The 20,874-nt window shown below is 36.9% G+C and overlaps 1 protein-coding gene across 4 annotated transcripts in view; it reads left to right on the forward strand.

Moving 5' to 3' along the window:
• Positions 1 to 260: 260 nt before the first annotated feature.
• bltp3b (bridge-like lipid transfer protein family member 3B) overlaps positions 261 to 20,874 on the forward strand; it is a 43,665-nt gene continuing 23,051 nt past the window's right edge. For all 4 annotated transcript variants that reach the window (XM_067428394.1, XM_067428395.1, XM_067428396.1 and 1 more), the window contains exons 1-7: positions 261 to 507; positions 17,494 to 17,656; positions 18,762 to 18,800; positions 19,021 to 19,112; positions 19,357 to 19,546; positions 19,624 to 19,764; positions 20,645 to 20,815. In XM_067428394.1, the coding sequence (XP_067284495.1) occupies positions 464 to 507; positions 17,494 to 17,656; positions 18,762 to 18,800; positions 19,021 to 19,112; positions 19,357 to 19,546; positions 19,624 to 19,764; positions 20,645 to 20,815 (840 nt within the window). In that variant the 5' untranslated portion in view covers positions 261 to 463. The remainder of the gene's footprint in view (positions 508 to 17,493; positions 17,657 to 18,761; positions 18,801 to 19,020; positions 19,113 to 19,356; positions 19,547 to 19,623; positions 19,765 to 20,644; positions 20,816 to 20,874) is intronic.

Raw genomic sequence — 20,874 nt, forward strand, 5'->3', positions numbered from 1 at the left:
CCTTCTATTTAAGGGGATGTTAGTAAAACCACATATAAAGTTTTTAAACACAGAGAAAAAGTAGGGGTCAATGTTATCAATTTTAAATCTACTTAGATGAGATCTTTTCCAAATGACCTTACATTAGCGAAATGCCAAAATAAATGAAACAAGAATCTAGCTATGATATGACGTAAACTACAAGGCGGATTCCTATTGGCTCATCTGAGTTAAGGCGAGCCTCATTTTTGTGGGGTGCTCCTGCGCATGCGCGCTTGTCCACCGACGCGTCACTGCGCATTCAACATGGACCCGACGGTAAAGCGGTAGCGACGGACGCCTCTACGAGTCATGTTTATATTCGCCCATTACGACACTTCGCTATTTAGAAGAAAGCACTCCGGTTGACCGGAGGAAACCTAGAATGTATAGTTTCCATATTCTACCGCCCGTCCTTGGATAAGTGATTGATGAGATACCGGTCATGGCTGGATTGATCAAGAAACAGATCCTGAAACATCTCTCCAGGTCAGAGCTGATCCCTTACTGACACACTTTACATACATGTCGATGCCTGATAAATTCGAACCGTGGCTCGTTGGCTGGGATGAGTCCTGCTGATGTGGCTGTGCTGGATGACACATGCTGATGGGTCATAACTGGGATTTGACAGTTTGCCAGAGAAAATGCTGTTCCACTGGGTTGATGTCAAAACATTCTGTGGGTGTCATGTCTCAAGCCAAACGAGTCTGTCTGCTCTAATCTTAATGTGTTTTATGGGTCAGTGTGACAGAGCTGGCTAAATCCATTTCTAGATGTCTTCTGCTTTGGAAAGCCACCCCTCATCCCTTTCAGACAGGTTAAATCTTTGGTAATAAGTGGATCCACTTATTATTAGCATGACAGCCTGACCCCATTTCCAGCCTAATGTTGTATTTAATTGACATTTAAAGGTCAGTTTGTTATTAAGTCGTCTAGTAGGATGCTTTCAGGATGATGTAACCCAATGCTTTATCCAGATATTTATGATTATGAAAGATACATGACAGGTTTAATAGTCTTAATGTGAAATACTCATGTTGATATATCTTAAAGTCAGCCTGAAATGAAAATTTACTGTTCATCCATGCATGCATTTCATTTTTTTATTAAATCTTTCTGACCTTGTCATTTTTAATCAAGATGTCATAACTAAATCTTCTAGTGCAGTGGTTCCCAACTCTGTTCATGGAGTAGCCACAATGCTGCACTTTTTTGATGTTTCTCTGGTCTGACACACCCAAGCTGATGAGTTGAATCATGTGTTTTATTAGGGAGACCAGGACCAGGGTTGGGAACCACTGTTGTCGAGAAAATAACAGATTTCTCCCTGGTGACGTATACACGTCTTTTCCAATCCTTTAGTCCACTTAAATCAGGGGTGTCCAAAGTCCAAACTCAATCATGTAGGGCCGCTGTCCTGCAGAGTTTATCTCCAACTTGGCCCAACACACCTGCCAGGAGCAGGACGTTTCTAGTAAGACCTTGATTAGCTGGTTCCAGTGTTTAATTGGTTGATGCTAAACTCTGCAGGACAGTGGCCCTTCAGGAGCAGGTCAAGGGGGTAATCTAGCGCTCGGAAAGCGTTCCACCCCTAGGGGCTGCCATTGCTAACCAAGCCATCACCTGCTGTTAGCATCCCATTGACTCCCATTCATTTTTGAGTCACTTTGACAGTGAATAACTTTACATCTGAGACGTTTAAAGACTCCATTTGTCCATTGTTTATTTCTAAAGAAACACAACAATTTATAAAAGGCTCCATTACCTTGTATCTTACACTATCGCCCCGCAGAAGCTGTTTTTGTAAAAATAGGCTAACGATTGCGTCATAACCAACGCGACCCTGTCGCACAGTTGAGAAATTACCGTATAGACCTGAGGAGACGCTCGCAGGCAATCTTTTACTGTCTATGAGACAGTCGGGGGGACGTGGAGACATGTCCTGGAGACTAGTCTGATAAAGTCAAGGGGGAAGAATGGGGAGAAGCCCATAGTGAGCCAAAAGCAACGGGAGAAAATATTTAAACAACGTGATTCAGCTTTCGCTTTCCACATCTACTAGAAGACTCACAGCTGTCAGACAGGAGGCTCACGTCACATCTACATCGTCAAGCTCAGTCTGAGCCTGCGCAGGTCGCTCAGCCATCAGGAAGTGAGTGCTCCTATACTGACATCACTTAACGCCGTAGAAGGCAATGGGATCCCTCCGTCCATTTCTTTTACTGTCTATGGAGCAGGTCCCCTGACATAAGCCCCTTTTTTTAGAGCAATGGCCCCATCTCAAAATCCAATCAACATCCAATGAAGTCTTTTCTCTCTCGATGAGCTATTACACAGATGTTTCGTTCATCGTGACTAAACCATAATATTGGGTAGGTGACCTGTCCCCTTGAGTGTCTGTGGTAGTTTTGGGTGTGATGTAACACATCACCAGGCCTAGATCAACACATTTTGACATTTTGTGCTAATATTAGGACAAAATCAGAATTTCAGTGGGAATACATGGTCAAATAGCTGAGAGTTTTTTTTTTAAAAAGGGATAGTTCATTAAACAAATTTAAATCTGCCATCATTTACTCACACTCTTGTTGTTCCAAATTTGTTGGGCTAGGAGGATACACCTTTCTCCTGATTCAATACTATGGGTGTCGATACAATATGTATTGCAGTTTTATTTATTTATTTATTTATTGTTATTTATTTATGTTTTTTTAACACTAGACCATGGGAAAAAGTTAAATCATGCACTTATACAGACTGTTCATGCAGTATAAGATTAGTTGTATTTACCAAAAAAAAAAAAAGATGTTAATTACAGAAGCATCATATAGTACTACATTCTCTTGATTCAATGAAGTGATTAAAAAACCCAATTTGGTTTAACAGTCATTTGTCACAACATAGTTACGGAACGATAGCCTAGAAATCTAGACGCACCCCAGCGGCAGCAAATGTAATCTGCCGCGAGTATCGTCCAGCAACTCTCAATACCTTCTGAGCTGTAAACGCCGAACTCTGGTCAGGCCAATCACATCGTGTATAGAGTCGGTGGGTGGGGCTTAACATAATGACGGTGTCATGACAAATCCTGTCCGCCTGTGAAATCATGTCCGCTGGTAGCTGTTTTAAATGCCTGATCAAAAGTTGTTATACATGGTTCTGGACAAGCAATTGTTTAAAGATAAACTATGAATTCATTGCCATGCTAAGTACACACATACACATGCAACACATTTATTTGAAATATGTAATTGATTGCTATAATAGGAGCAAAAAGATTATTTCGATTGATAAACTAAGTACCAATACAAAATCATGACATAGTAATGGTCTATAATGTAAATAATAAAGAATAAAAATAAAAAAACAGCATTATACAGAACAGGTGCACAAAATAAATAGATTATATACGAGATATGCTTCTATATATCTTATATACTTTTTATAAACACAATAGCATCAGTTATATACTACTAGTATATGAAACATATGATTTGTAAGACATTAAAGACTATTTTAACACAATTTAAACAGCAAAAATCAAAAAGCGATTTTGAAAGAATTGTAATCAGGCTCTGAACAGATTACCTATTAATTTCTTTCAGCTAATAGAATCACTCTGGGGGTCCTTGCGGTCACAATTTCATAGGCGGACAGGATTTGTCATGGCAACGGCAGAGTTACGCTTGCGTGCTACTAGTAAACACAGAAGCTGTGAAGCACTGAAGTCATTCTTAAAAAGGGAAGAATTTCGCCGGATACGGCGAAAGTTTAATCTGTCAACTAGCTCCGCTTCACTTTCGTTACTCTGGTTGGTCGAAGCGCTATCAATTACATGCAGAGGGAGTTTGGAGGACAACCGTTTATTCCGCCCCTCGGAATGAGCCCTGTAAAGGGTGAGTTTCCAGACCAAACATCTTGATGTGGGTCTGGCTTGTCAGGCTAGCAGAACGATGTAATAGATACGTCATTATTTGAAGCACCAATTTTAAAAGGTGATAACTACCATAGACACCATGTGTTCATATTTGAATTATACACTTTTATCCCAGTACTTCTATGATAATTTGAACTATTGTTTCAAAGAAAGAATGTTACTATGATGAGGTTGAAAAGGCTGTTTGTGAAGCTGTTTCAACTCTCTGTATCTGCGGAAGTGCCAACACAGATTTGAATGTTCTGAGTAGGACCAGGTGAATTCAACATGTTTTTTAGAAGAAGGTAAAACCGGTCTTTTAACCTTCTTCATCGGAAGTATTGGCGCTGGGGAAGACTATATGAGGGTTGTCTGATATGAGGTAAAGAACAACAAATACTGTTCAGTTTCTCGCAGAAACCGATCGTTTCGTGTCTTAAGACATCAATGTATCACCACGAGCCACAGGGTTTACTATGGATTCATATGTATATGTGTTTTTTACTCTCATAGTGGCTCTCATAGAAAAAAAAACCCATTGACAAGCATTATATGAGCAACGGTTGGAGTTAAAAATCTTCATTTGTGTTCTACTGAAGAAACAAACACACCTACATCTTGGATGCCCTGGGGTTAAGCAGATAAACATCACATTTTCATTTTTGGGTGAACTATCCCTTTAAGGCCCATTCACACCAAGTGTGATAACTATAATAATGACTATATAAGCGTCCATGCTAATCAACAATAACATTCTGTTCTCGCATATTCATTCACATATATAATTTGCTGCATAAAATACTCAAGCTCTTTAAAAGTGGGATGGATTCTGATTGGCTGTCAATGATTTTATTGTAACAGATAGAAATAAATAATTCTAAAAGCAGTTCAAATGATTTCATTCCTCACTTGTGGCGTGAATTTGCATATTGTTTAAGAATTAGAATCATCATTATTACAGCTTTATAGATTTCGTTAGAGTTATTGTCCATGGTGTATTGTCCATCGACCCTTAAGTTGCGCAGGACGATAGAGTCATGTCTCTTAATTTCTAATGTCCCGTTCAGTTTGTTGTGGAAACTTGAATTAAGTCTGGGTGGATTTGTTAGAATGAGGCCTGGGTTCAATAGACACAATGTTTCGCCTTTGCGGCCGAGTGCACATTGTGCCAAATGGTTTCACTATTGTGTGCCATTGTAGTGTCAGTTCTTGAGTCCAACCTACCTGCATTATTTATTCCCTCAGTGGAGTGAATCCAGATGAAATACAATACTACACCTATTCATTCAAAATGACATGAGATGGCATTTGGTAAAATGGTAAAGTGTCTCATTTTATAAGCAATAGCTCAGTCCCACGATGTTGAGCAGTCAGCGTGTGGGATGGCATCTCATAAGGGTCGTAACTTTCAGCCATGCCCTTGATTCAGGGTGAATATAGGTTTGGGGCTTGTATATGTTAGTTGCGAACAGTGCATTTTCTGGAGGAATAGTGGAGCTGAAGGCCTCCTAAAAATGCACCCTGTGGACCTTGACTTATTGTTTATGACGTTGTGCAGAATTAATTTACCACTAAAATACTTTCGCCCAGACTTTGACCTACACAAAATCAAGTTTATATCTTGCGGCGGCACTTTTTCAGTCTGTAATACTCATATTTATTGTTTTTGCTGTTTTTTTTTGGGTACTTTGCATAATATGAAAATTACTATTATTATATTATTTTGTTAAATATATAATATATTTAAATTAGTTTATATTTCAAATATTTTTTACACATTTTAAATATAAATATATACATTTTAAACATATTATAGATATTATTTACATTATATATTACTTCATTTTTTAATGTTTTTCAAGGGTCTGATTTAGTGAAAATCAGAAGATGCCCTGGAGAGGTCTGATTGAAACTATAGGCATTTGTGGAATGAAACGTGCCTGGCTTGAATTTCTAGTCTGTGGCCCCCATTTTAGAAGTTGAAATAGATAACACGGTCCTATACTGTCTGTCCATGTGTACTCATGGTTATTCATTGTTTGCCCTCTTAGAACTATAGTTTTTCAGATACTGCATGATCTCCAAGCCAGACTGAGAATATATTTCCATCAGAGAATCAGTGTTATTCCTACGCCCAGGGTTGGTCTGAAGCAATTGCTCACCCATGTCATTATTTACTCACATTAGTGTTGTTGCAAACCTGAAAGAGCTGCTGATTTTCATATAATGAAAATGGATGGAGACCAGTCACTATTCACATTCACTGTATGGAAAAGAGCAGCCTGAATATCCTGCTTAACTTCTCCTTTTGTCATACGGGTTTCTAAAGACCTGAGGGTGAGTACACCAGAGTTAATCAGATTCATTTTTGACTTAATGTTTGTGTGACTTGATTTTGGTTACTTTATTAAATTAAAGTAACACAACACTCGTTGTACACTTCAAATGTTTTTTTTTTTCACAAGGAGGAATAAAATGTTTTAAAGTGGAAGACAAAAAATCAATACCCGCACAGGAAAGAGGCAGCGGTCTGACTGACACAATTGAACAGATGCATTCCCAGGTGCATTTTCAACAGCACTTCTACAGAAATGTCATTTACAGTTACTGTTTTTGCATCGATCACGTTTATTGCAATAGACCTGACAAGCAACATGTTGCTTTTTAGCAGCTTTAGTCGATTATGTTGATAAGGGTTACTCATAGTATAACAGTTACTTCCTGTAACTCCAGGAGCCAAACAGAATCAGGACGCAGGGTTTGTTCCATATATTGAGGCCAAGGTTTCACATCACTTTAGTGTGAACTGAAGTGAAACTTAAAGCACCCTTTTATTTATCCAAAATGAGGTTGTCTGATCTCAACTGCACACCCGTCCCACACAGAATGACAGCAAATGGCTGTTTGTGGAGTTTCCCCTTGATTTGTTAAACTTTGGCATTTTAGCTTCACAGTTTTAGAAATAGGAAATGTAGATCTAGGCCTAGATATGTTTTGAAATTGAGCTGATGGTTAGTTTTGAACGAATAGTTTAAGAAGGGTCAGTGTAATAAAGCTGATTTGACATGAGTCAGTATTGAATGTGATAGTGATACAGTCATTTTTGTTAATTGAAGTAAAGGTCAAATGAAGGTTAAATATTAGATGAAAATCTTTAAAAAAAAAAAGTTAAAAAATAGTTATAAATCTAAAACTGAAATAAAAATAAAGCTAAATAAAACATTTAAAATAAAATAAAAACAGGATAAAAAAGGTCAAAACCAAAGAAAATTTCTAAAACTTAAACTAAATGAAAATGGAAAATATAAAAATAAAAATAAAAGCAAAGTCAGAATTTTCAAAAAATTATAAGTGAATAATTTAAAAATTATAAGTGAATAAGTTAAAAATTTCAAGTGCTTTCAACTAATTATTATTTAGTAACTAGTTCCACAGATTTTTTTATGTTCACTCAATTTAGAAATTGTCACCTGAATTAATAGTTTTTCATTGGCTCAAACTTGACTTCAACATTAAAATTTACATTTGCTCAATTATTTTTAAAGTTGGCTGACTCAAACTGGACTTTACTCAACCTGTTTTATAATTAATTCAGCTAAAACGTTTTAATTAGGGGTTTCATTTTAAAATGGTTTTAATCGTTACTAGAAAATGCAGTGGAACCAGTTACAAAATTTTATAGCGAGGATAAAAACAAATGAAAACACATTGTATCATCTGCATTTATAACATTTGTCATACAAACATTACATTTTCATAACAATTAATTTCAAATTTCTTCTAAAATAATACAAAAATGACTAAAGCCCTTGTAACTTTTCTTGAATATCTTTAATGCACCTTTAGTTTTGAAACTACACACACAGTCAAAGTAGATACAGTGGAGCATTCTTGCTACTAGTCAGTGTTTCAGCTGGTAAAGTGATAGTTCACCAAAAATGAAAATTCTGTCATCATTTACTCACCCTCATGTTGTTCCAATCCTGTATGATTTTCTTTGTTCTGCTGAACACAAAATAAGATATTTGGAAGAATGTTTGTAACAAAGCAGAGAGAACAACCATTCACTACCATAGTATTTTTCCCCTCTACTATGGTAGTGAATTGTTGCTCTATATGGTTGGTTACAAACATTCTTCCAAAAATCTTATTATGTGTTCAGCAGAACAATGAAACTCATACAGGTTTGGAACAACATGAGGGTAAGTAAATGACAGAAGTTTCATTTTTGGGGGTGATCCCTTTAAGAAGAACTGACTGGCTTGGATGAGAAACTTTGCAAAGAATTGACGTTAGTTTTATATGACCATTTATTCGGTGACGAGGGAACTTGACGTAGACATCACTTAAATAATCCCTATTTCCCTTGGATATATTTACTTCTAACTTACTTCTTACGTCACTTCTAATGTTAAATATCCACTCAAACACATTTGTCTAAAAATGTAATCATTACCACTTACCTGACGCATGAACTTCACCCTCAAAATTGCTGTGCTGCTGACTGCTGTCTCCTGGTGAAACCCGTGAACTCGCAAAATCTTTTGATCTGTAACAATCCTTCCACGAAGTCAATCGAGCAATATAGATCCTTCCACAAAATCAAACGAGCAATACAGATCCTTCCACAAAATCAAACGAGCAATATAGATCCTTCCACAAAATCAAACGAGCAATACAGATCCTTCCACAAAATCAAACGAGCAATACAGATTCTTCCACAAAATCAAACGAGCAATATAGATCCTTCCACAAAATCAAACGAGCAATACAGATCCTTCCACAAAATCAAACGAGCAATACAGATTCTTCCACAAAATCAAACGAGCAATACAGATCCTTCCACAAAATCAAACGAGCAATACAGATTCTTCCACAAAATCAAACGATCAATACAGATCCTTCCACAAAATCAAATGAGCAATATAGATCCTTCCACAAAATCAAACGATCAATACAGATCCTTCTGCAAAGTCAAACGTGCTCTTGTGCGTATTCATTAAAATTATACAGATTAAATGCAACAATTAACTAGATATATGTTCATGAATTATATATTTATATTAAATATGTATTTAGAAGTGTTGTAGGATCCATCTTCTCATCATAATGCAGATACCATCATAAACAAAACATCGAAAATACATCTAATTACACATGGTAGTGATGTGTCGTTCATCCTGGACACATTGGGTTGGTCAGAATGGATAGGCATAATAATAACAGTTTATTGCCCATATCTTCTGATGATTTTATAATAATAAATATATTAGAACATGCAGTCAATAATGTTAAATATGTTGTGACTTGTGAGACACTGAACCAGTGAGGTCATGTGACAAAAGAACGAGACTCAGAGTCAGACTCGAAGAACGTCTTGAACGAGAATACTCGGGAGATTAACTGCTTCTGCATTCAGATATGGGGACTTATGAGAAGACTCGAGAAATTAAACAAATCTCTTCTGTTTCCGCTGACTGCATAGCCTTGCCTATATTGGGCTGGGACTTGATGAACGAATGACTCGAAGACTCGAGAGAACTAATCTTTTCTGTTTCCGGACGCACGTATACCATATGAGGCTGTCACGGCCCAGATCAGACATGATGACAAAACTCACTGCTCGAACTAAGTCACGAGAGGTGTAGCCCAGCTACTAATCTTTCTAGGGAACATACGTGATTAAATGTGAAGTGACTTAAGAAAGATCGATTTGGATCGGGAGGTGAGGCAAGCGCAATTAATTAATCCTTTCTTTCTCAAAGTTTGGCCATGACTGCATTAGCTAGTTTATTTTTTTTATTCCAAAAGTACTAAATGTGTCGAAAAATGTAACATGCAACATTTTAATTAGATTCTGCTTAAATGAACGAAATGACTTGGAAAAAAGATTTGTTCATTTTGCTGTTGCAATTCCGCCCTTAATGACGTCATACAGGGCCATACTTATTCAAATTGAGTGTATTTGGCACAGAAATACTCTGTCATACGTCTAGGGGTGTGCAATATTGACAAGAATTATCTCAATATTTTCTGGGATTTTCTCTAACTATATTAAAGGGTCCTGCACACTGTGCGATTTTTCAAAATCCTTTGCGAATGTCCCTTGTCAGACTGTACGAACATGATCGCCATGTCACACTGTAAGATCTCAGTTGACATTAATGTCAGACTGCACGATAGTGAAGGCGCGCTAAAAACGGACGCGCGCAAGAAAACTCACCCGGAGTTCATATCATCAATGAATGACGTGTTCAGTGACAGTGAGCTGCATTACACACGGGATTGAAATGCTGGCTACAAAGAAATCTCTAGCACTCGTTTTGGTCATAGTTTGTCTTGAAAAACGGAGATATTTGACTGTCATCGTAGGAGAAGTCACACTGCAAGATTGTGTGCCAAATCTTCTGACACTGCCAGAATTTCGTCTGAGGTAAAATTTGATCGCAGCGCTCATTAATCGGCTGCCGGTGAACATGTCAAACTAACGACCAAAGACGTCAGATTTTAGCCTAGGATCTGAGGAATCTTTTAGGATTTCCTAAATTTGTCTCAGACGGCCAAATCGTGGCCAAAATCGCACAGTGTGCACCCGGCTTTAGACAATATTTTACTTTTTTGAGTTTGTTATTGTGCTGGTGCATTGGCAGGTTTAGGACAACTCGATAATGTCAGATTGCACACCGTTAACAATTATGATATTATTGCAGACCATATATATCGCATACCCCTTCATACGTCCAGCTCATTTTTTGAAATGTTGGCCATGTTTAGCATGACAATCTAACTCTTTAACAGTGTAAATAAGTCAGAATGTAAGAAATAGCATTAGACCCCTGTTTAACCAAAATATACCCAAATTAATTAGAAAAGTATCAGAATTAGATCACAAAATCACCATTGCTGCACTGTAAAAAGTGATCAGTGGAATTAAAAAGTGAGGAAACCGGTTACCTTAAAATGAAGTAAATAAACTTCATGCGTAATTAAAAATTTAAGTTATGTTGAACTGTCAAGTTCACTTAATGCATTTTTTTTGTCAATACAAAATCATGTTTTTTACTTAGGCCTAATCATATTAAGTCATTGGGTTTCCTCACTTTTTTAAGTTAAGTCAACTTATCACTTTTTACAGTGAGTGTTGTGTCCTCTGAGAAGTTAATTAAAATGTTTTATTGGGTATGTGGTAAAAATTTTTTTGTCTCCAATTGAAAATGTTCTCTTTTTTTCCCCTGTGTATAGTAGGTCTATGTTTATATTGCATGCAGTTTAGTTCTGGACTATGGCTTGGGTTCATCAGTGTTTGTAGGCCATAAAAAAGAGCTATAACGCCTTCTGTCTGGAGAAAAGCCCTTAGTAAAGTAACCGTCTGTTCTCTTTACTGCAGTTGTGCTGTTCATCCTTGCTTCTGTCAATGTTATCACCATGCCGACCTTCTGTCCCTCAGCTGTTGTTCTTTAGACTAATGACTCCCATTGGATGCTGATTTTTTTCCTGCTTGTCTAAAACCCTGTGCTGAGGACGACTATATGAGGACAGATACGCTCACATTGCACTTGTTTGTTTATGTGTGTGTATCACTGTGACATTTGCAAAGGGTCTGTGAGGGCTTCTGTCATCCTGTAAATAACTGCTGCGTTTGGGCTATTCAGAGCTCTCCTTCTGTGTCCTTGGCGTAAAGCAGTAGATTAATAAGTCACCATGACTGGGGCATAATCTCATTCAAGCATCTCATTCAAGAGATGCCCACACTTTGAAATTCATCCAGTGAGTCCAGGGATCCAAGCTGCTATTGAATTAGAAATGGACGACAAAATATTGTGAATTTGTCACTTGATAAGTTGAATAGAAACATGACCATTTCAAATGGATCCTTCTTATTCTGTACTATCAGTGCACATTTATTCCTATAAGGGAGACATTTTTAACATTTGTATTCTGTCATCTTGTAGGCCAAAAACTTGCTCTGCCTCCGAAAACCACATTCTGTATCAGACATCATCATGGCCACAATGGTTGAAGGCCGTGGTTACAGAAGTAGAGTTGCTCTCAAAAAAAGAATTCCAACCCTACATTTGTTTTTCTTTTAGATGCCTGTTTCACTCGAAAAGAAAAAAAGTTACATTTATGGATGTAAAATTACAAATATTGTTTCATGTTGACTTTAAATGGCTTCCTATGTTCACAGACAAGAGCTAAGTGTGTATTTCAAAATTTCAAATACACTTATGATGCCTATAGTAGTCTTATCACAGGGTCACAGAAGACGCTGTATCTGTGAGCTTATTTCCCACAGTGATGCCAAAATGCAAATGATGACATTATTACAGCTTGTCTAATTTCTTGGCAGTGTAGACAAAGTAGCCACCATGATAAACACACTTAGGCCCCCATCCACACGGAGACGCGTTTAGCTGTATACGTATAAATGTTGTACCGTATCAGCGTTTCGTCCACACGGATCTGGCGTTTTAGAAGCATGAATCCGATATTTTTCGAAACCGGGTCTCAAAGTGGGTAAATCTGAAAACGATCATCTTCCGTCTTCGTGCGTACAGTGAATCCATATATTTTCTGAAACAGTGATGTCATCACACTACGTCCGGCACGGTGAAAGAGTTTAGGGATACAACTACGGGCACTGGGCATGCGCACATCAATATTGGGTCATTTAATTAACATATCTGCATTATTGTAAAGGGTATGTTTTGGGTTGGGGTAGGTGTAGGCATTAATAAAACACATCTGTTAAGTAGCAAATGTATTTATTGTTATTTTATTGTGAGATTTTGCCTCACCTCCGACCACTGCTATACCCCTTCTAGCCACAACTCTTCTTCTGTATTCTGGATTTCTGTAGAAGAATTACAGCGCCACACACTGGCCTGGCATGCAAACTACATCGTTTTAAGTCCGTTTTCTTAATCTCGTGTGGACGCAGATATTTCTTGAAACGAGGAAAAAAAAGATCGGATTAGGAAAGCGCTGGCTTCATGTAGACGGGGCCTTAATTTACTGTATGATAAATTTACTGTAAAGCACAACTGGTGTGACTTACTCCCTTTATGAAATAGCAGTAGCAGCAGTGATTGTATAATAGACCAACTGTTACATTCTTAACAGAAAAAAACAATTCGGCAATCATTATCACTATTTTACAGTAACTTTGAATGTGCCTCATCCACCATTATCAAGTTGAAACAGTATTTGAATAGTTTTATAATAGTTTATGCTTTGAGCTGCCTAAACAGTTTTTTCTACTCCGTTTTTAACACATTTAGTCATATTTAAAGCTGCAGTCTCTAACTTTATTTTGGTTAAAAATGGTCCAAAATCCATTTTTGAACAAGTACATAACCAGCCAGTGTTCAAAACTATCTGCTACCATGGCCCGATTCACAACAGTAAGCTTGTAATGATATCATTTGAGTGGTACTGGTGTTTTTTTGTCACGTCTGTATTTATAGTAGTCCGGCTAGTTGTAATATCGCATGTGAGGATGCTGCAGGTGGCGGATCATTTATAGCCTTTTCTCACAGCAGCTGGAATAATGAAACGTATCATTTTGATGGCGGATTGTTATCCAGAAAGGCCTTGACATCAGTGACTGATGTCAACTGGAGATTCACCCGTAGTCAAAAAGCAAAAGAGTAGAATTTGATGGGATGTAATGTGAGCTGCGCGATCGTTAGATTTAACCACTGCTGATAGCGCAATTTATTTTAATGCCTTTTTTCCTCAGTTAGTCAGAAAAAAAGTGGCAGACATGATACTTGTTCAGATGACATTTTCAGGTGAATTTCCGGTTATTTTGGTCATACAAGATCTAGAATCTGTGAATCCGAAGTACAGTCACAACTGTGCTGTGACTGACAGCCAGCCAGCCACACAAACTCCTCAGAACATTAGATTCATCCATGCTGAGCCATAGAGTTAGCCTAGAAATCTAGATGCACTCTAGCGGCAGCAAATTTAATTTGCCCGCAAGTGTCATCTAGGAACTCTCAATACCCTTCTGAGCTGTATTCCTCACAATCTGGACGGGCCAATCACATTGTGTATAGAGTCGGCGGGCGGGGCCATAATGACGACGGCCGAGTTGCGTTTGCGTGCTTCTAGTAAACACAGAAACTGGCGAACGGCTGCGGTCTTTCGAATCAGCTTTGACCGTGACTCTGGAAGACTTGGAGTTAAGCTTTTCTCTGAGAAAAGAACAAAGAACGGCACTGAAGTCATTCTTAAAAAGGGAAGATGTGTTCGGAGTTTAGCCGACCGGATACGGCGAATGTTTAATCTATCAGCGAGCTCTGCTTCACCTTCGTTGCTCTGGTTGGTTGTAGCGCTATCCTATCTCGTGCAGAGGGAGTTTGAAAGACAACCGTTTATCCCGCCCCTCGGATTGAGCCCTCTCTATGGTGAGTTTCCAGACCAAACATCTTGATGTGGGTCTGGCTTGTCAGGCTACCACAGAGTTGCACAGCCCACATAAAGACAACAAGTCCACAAAAAACTGCAATTGCAGGTTTCAAACAGAGATGGCGACAAAGAGGCAAAACTCACAGACAGCAACTTTAAATGTTTTCTGCAAAATTCAGGCCATAAATGAAAGCTGAAAGAATATATAAAAACTTTGCAGATGCTGTGTGAGTCTATTCGGTTTTCTATGTGATTTCAGTCTATGGAGCTTTGTGCATATTATGTGATAGTTGATTGGTATGAATGAGTGTCTGTCCATGTGACAGTGCTGTCTTGTGTTGTTTAGACCCACCACCCTCACGTCAGTTCAGCAGTGCTGGTATCATTGGCACAGAATGTGTTGACTGTTATAACACTGTTCGTTTTGTAGGAGCTTGATTTTATAGTCTTTCAATGACCTTCTTGTCATCTAGGATGGGGCAATATGGCGGGATACAACATGCAATTGTAAAAATGCGTGAACTTGTAATACTCCATTGACTTGTCCTTCCCACTGGTTTTGATCTTAAGACCCTCAGTAAGTAATAAGTTCACAGAATATAGATTCATTTACCTCAGATTTTACTAGATTACCCAGGTGTAGTTGAGCTGAGCCCACCTAATGTCACATGGCTGGCACCTGTCCGATCTTTTCACTAGTGGTAGACCGTTCGTTCTGACCTGATATCTGATATATCAAGGACTGAAGGTAGGCCTTGTCTGAATGAATATTTAACCGTTCCCAGAAAGCAGCTACGTAACGCAGAGGCCAGACTGTTCACGTTTCATTTTGAACTGGCATATCTATGAAAGTTTGCATGTTTTCACACTCTCATCTCGTGTTTGCTTTTGTTTCACACATGGTGTGATGAACAAGCCCACACAGCGGCGGTTTAGTAATTTACACCACAGTCCTGTGGAAATTCAGAAAAGGAAATGTCTCTGTCTCATCACGATTCCCTCCTTACTGTTTTTTTCCACTTCTCAATACTTTCATTTTTATTACAAAAAAATTTGTTCTGTTTTCATTGACTTTTTCTATTTAATTAATTTGTTTAGTTTAATGACATTTATTTATTTGTATTCATATAATATATATTTTATTAATACAAACTATTTAGTTTACTTTATGGTATAATTGTTTTATTTTTTAATTTATAATTAATACATTTTTTATTTAATAATATTTTTAGTTTACATTCTTTTTTTATTTATTTTATTATTTTGATTATATTTTTTTGATTATTTAATTTGATATTTTCCATTGCATTAAGCAGGACTAGAGAGAGACTTTCAGGAAAATGAGTGCCACACTTTCCGACCTTTAGACACTATCATCCTTCTTTGGAAACACAGACGCTGTGAACTTTATCATCTATCTTTACATGAACTAAAGTACAGTTGTTTCTAGGTTTCCAGGTCAGTGGATACCTCAGGGTATTTAAAACTCTTAGTTGCCTCTATTTGAGAAGCATTGAAATTATCGAAGGGGGTATTATTGTTTTGTCACTCAGTAATTAAGCTTTTATAATCTACTTGTAGTCCTTTATAGAGCTCCTCATTTGATTCTGTTGGAGTGAAACAGGATTAACCGGCCATCTAAGGCTTTACGCTCAAACACAGATTACACCTAGTCTGGGACCTAATTACACATTTAACGGTGACTCAAAGGAGCCATCATTTTAAGTCTAGCTTTCGGTTTAATCTGTGTCAGAGAGACTTAAGTGACTCTCTGTGTTAGTGCTTTTAAACTGGACTGAAGGTCAAATAAACAGGCCATCCAACATCTTTAAGGTATTCATGACACAACAATAACATTTTGCCCAGACTAGCATTGACCTTGGCCACATCATAGGCTTTGAGTGACCGGTTTTTCCACACCCTGACCTGTTTGTGCCATTAGCTCGCCGAGCGAAAACAGCTGAAGGAAATGATAACAAATAAGTTGTGTTATCAACCCCGGCGTTGAGAGCCGTGCAGAGAACATTGCTCTTGCGGGAACACTCTTAAACATTAACTGAAAAATCAATCAGCTTAGAAACAGAAGGTCACGCCATCCAGAGCTCTGCTTAAGTTCTCCTGCTCACCGTTGAGGATTCCGATCTCAAAGTCGCTATACGTTCAAGCTTAGCTTCAGAGAGGGCTCTATATCTATTTCCTTGTGAATGGCATGTCAGCTGTATACATATGAAAATCATTGCGTTTTTCTGTGATCTCCAAATGCAAATTTACCAACTTTCCCCTGTTGGCAGTTGTATTATTTCCAATAGTTTATGGAGCCGCATTTTCACCCATTACATATTTTTTGCATCTTTAGTAAAAGAGTAACAATGAGATCATTTACTGTCCAATTGATTGATAGTAATCCCATGATAGAATTAATTGCTGGATGAATGGATGAATAATGAATAAATAGCTTCCCGTGTAAGACAAATGACCAACAATAGTTTTGGATTACCCAAGGCTACTGTGTTAAATAACATAATACATTTTTCTGACTTATTTATTTATTAACTATCTACGCTAAAGGATGTGTGTGTGATAAATCAGACAAAAGATGTTGATAATTCTCACTTCACATTAATCATTTTAACTGTAATACATCTATCTTATATAATAATATAATGTTAACATAATTTATTTTATATAATAATTATTTTCAGTATAAAATTTATTTTTTTTTTTTTTAATAATATTGAAGTCAATGCGGCCCTCCTTTGAAGATCAATAACAATCAGTAATCAGTGAAAAGCACTTTATCTAGAATGTGATCACCCTTGCACTGTGTACTACTTTAATCTGTGAACTTTCATTATGGAACTTAATAATGTGTGAAAGTGTATACACACACACACACACACACACACACACACACACACACACACACACACACACACACACACACACACAAAATCTCAGCTCAGTGGTGGGTGGTGACAGCATGACTGCTTGCTTGTAAAGCTGTAATTACAGTCTAGAGAACGAGCCATTAAAACATAATGGAAAACTGCAATTCTCCCTCCTCTCATTCTCTTCATTCATCTTACTGATTTTATTCCCTTGTTTCTCCCTGTTCCTCTCTCTCTTTCTCTTTTCTGCAGGTTTGCTAAGAACCTCTCCCCAGATAAGATTAATCTGAGCACTCTGAAAGGGGAGGGCCAGCTTACCAACCTGGAGCTGGATGAGGAGGTTTTGCAGAACATGTTGGATCTGCCCACCTGGCTCGCCATTAATAAAGTCTTCTGCAACAAGGCCGCCATCCGGGTATGAGATGCCATAGTTTCTTGATAATCATCACTATCTGACACTATAATCATAGGATCTGCTGGGAATAGCTCTGCTGATTGACCTCAGCTCTGTAGATTTACGCCATTGGGCTGCATTGAAATTTGTGTAATGTCCATTCTATGTTGTATTGAACATATCGTTTACCAAACAGTTTGATTTTTTTAATTTAGGCATCGTGTCGGACAATATTGCTTATTTGTGTATGCTGTTTTCCCTTATTTTGACATTTTAGATTATCTTTGCTGTCACGTAAACCTCACTTAAAGTTAATCTTAAAAGGTAACAATTTAATAATACTTAATTTAATATATTTAGCAAAATTTCAATTAAATTTTTGAAATTCTTTAATAAATATTTTTATATAATGATATCTATAACTAGATAATGTTAAAATAGTAATTTTTTCAGTGTTTTACTTTTAATACATTTAAAAATATATATATTTAAAATATCTTCAAATGAATTGGACATGATAAGATTACTATAGTAATAATAATAATAATAATAATAATAATAATAATAATAATAATAATACAAGTAATGCTAAAAATATTATTAATATTGATTATAATAGTGAAGATTATAATAAAGATTGCCTGTAATCCTTAGCGAGTATAATCATTAAAAAAAAAAATCATAATTGTACATTTTAATATTGTCTAATTAAATTCATATAGTGTTTAAAATGATTTATTATTTTCTAGCATTTTATTTTACATTTTTAACAAATTATATTTAAATTTAACATAACTTGTTTTTTTTAAATAATAATTTATATAATTGTTGTAATATTATTATTGTTAGTATTAATAATAATAATAATTATTACTGTAATAATAGTTATAACAATATTACGTTATATTAATAGTAATATTAATAATGTTTATTTTTAATGCTAATAATATACAGTATATCTAGAGGCTTGCAGCGATATTATTATTACACAGCATCATAGACACACATCATATCTCAGCAAAGGTTCTGCAGTGCAAACAGTTTCTAATTACAGGCTGTGTACTTTAATTACAAAGGACCCTGTTTCATTAACTGTAAATATATTTTTCCTGTTTGTGTGCCCTAGATCCCATGGACCAAGCTGAAGACTCATCCAATCACTCTGGTAATAACATAAAGATGTTATGTTTATGAAATAATAAACAAATAAAACAAATAAAAAACAAATCTTTATTAAATAAAATAAATTAATCTTTTTATTAAAATTTTCTTTCTTTCTTTGTTTTTTGTGCATTTCATTTTTTTTTCTCAAAACACTGCTCTGATTAAAGGTAGTTGCATTTTCTACAGCTGAATTATTGAGGCTGTAAATCATTTTCTTTCAGTCTTTGGATAAAGTTGTCATGGAGATGAGCACCTGTGACGAACCTCGCCCTCCAAATGGTCCATCACCCATTGCAACAGCCTCGGGTCAAAGGTCAGTTTCAGTTGATCGGCTCTGTCTTGATTCTTATCTCTCGTTCGTTACCTCCTGTTTTCATAGTTCCCTCTGGTTAGGAAAAACCCGGATGTTGAAATTGAAAAGCCTTAGAAAACATTATTTGTTTTCATTTGTTTGTTTTCTGGGCTAGATATTATTTTTTGGTGAGTGAATGTTGTAGTGTAAAAGTTGCATTATGATATTAAATGTTTATATTTTTACCTTTTTTTCTTTTTGCCAGTGAATATGGTTTTGCGGAGAAAGTGGTGGAGGGCATCTCACTCTCTGTGAACTCCATAGTGATACGCATCAGCGCCAAAGCCTTTAATGCCTCCTTCGAGCTCTCGCAGCTCCAGGTCTACAGCGTCAACACCAGCTGGGCCACTGGTGACCTGCGATACACACGCATCCTGGACCCAACACGTGGAGAGGTGACGACCCCGATCTCTCTGGTGTTACGTTGAAGTCATGAGGCATGTTTCTATGCTAACACTATGATGCATTCTAGATCCTAACATTTAAGGAAGTGAGCTGGCAGATGATCAGAATTGAAGCAGATGCCATTCAGAACACAGAACATGAGGTCCTCAGAGCCCCCATACGCCTCATTACCAACCAATCAAGGATCAGAGTCACATTAAAGAGGAGGGTAAGGATACACACACACACACACATTCGTAGAGGCGGACAGTATTGAAGTGTTTTTACTTTCCAAGTAATTTTGTTTTTCAAGTATATGTACTTTATCATTCTTCTTTGAAAAACTTTTACAGTCAAAAACATAATATTGTACTTTTTACTGCAATACATTTCATACTAAATATAATTTAATACTTAATTACATTAAAAATGTAGTACTGTATACTTTTACTCAAGTAAAAGTATTCAAAGTTTTACTTGAGTACAAGTAAGAAAGTACTAACATTTTTTATGTAATTAAGTATTAAAGGTATTTATGAAATGTAGTGCAGTAAAAAGTATGATATTATATATTATGCTTTGGAATGCAGTGAAGTAAAACTTTTCTAAAGAAAAACACGGATAAAGTATATACTTAAAAATGTACTTGAGTAGAAAGTAAAAATACTCTACTACTGTCCGCCTCTGCACATTCTTTACACACCCTCAAACAGTAACATACTGTTATGCACAGAATTAGATCCAAACTGTCGATTTTTGGATCACTATGTACTAGCGTGTGTATTTATGTAAATGTGTGTAGCTCTCGTTCTTCTATGGATCAGTTCTGTGCTCTGCGGGCAGCCGGGATCCATTTCTCTGTTGGTAGTCTGAGTATTGGCAGCTGATTAGAGGGTTTTATTTTGGTAGCATTCAGCTACACACACAAACAAACTCTGTGCATTAGTACGCTCAAATCTTGCCAAATTTTAATTAAATGCAGCGGCATTTGAGATCACATAGAAAATCAGGGTTTAAAAATACTTTATTTGTTTTTATCTGATGAAGAAATTAGGAATTTAATTGTGCACACTATGTATATCTTGACTGTATGTCCATTTATTTTCCAGATGAAAGACTGTAATGTTGTTGCATCAAAGCTGATTCTGATCCTGGATGACCTGCTGTGGGTGCTGACAGACTCTCAGCTCAAGGCTATGGTGCAGTATGCTAAGTCTCTCAGTGAAGCCATGGAGAAATCAGCCGCACAGAGGAAGAGCATGGCCCCCGATAGCACACAGGTGTGTTTCAGGGCACTTCCTCATCCCTTTCCCAATCAACCACACCACCTGTTTCAGAC

This window comes from Pseudorasbora parva, chromosome 20 (assembly GCF_024679245.1).
Source record: "Pseudorasbora parva isolate DD20220531a chromosome 20, ASM2467924v1, whole genome shotgun sequence".
NCBI classification, from domain to species: Eukaryota; Metazoa; Chordata; class Actinopteri; order Cypriniformes; family Gobionidae; genus Pseudorasbora; species Pseudorasbora parva.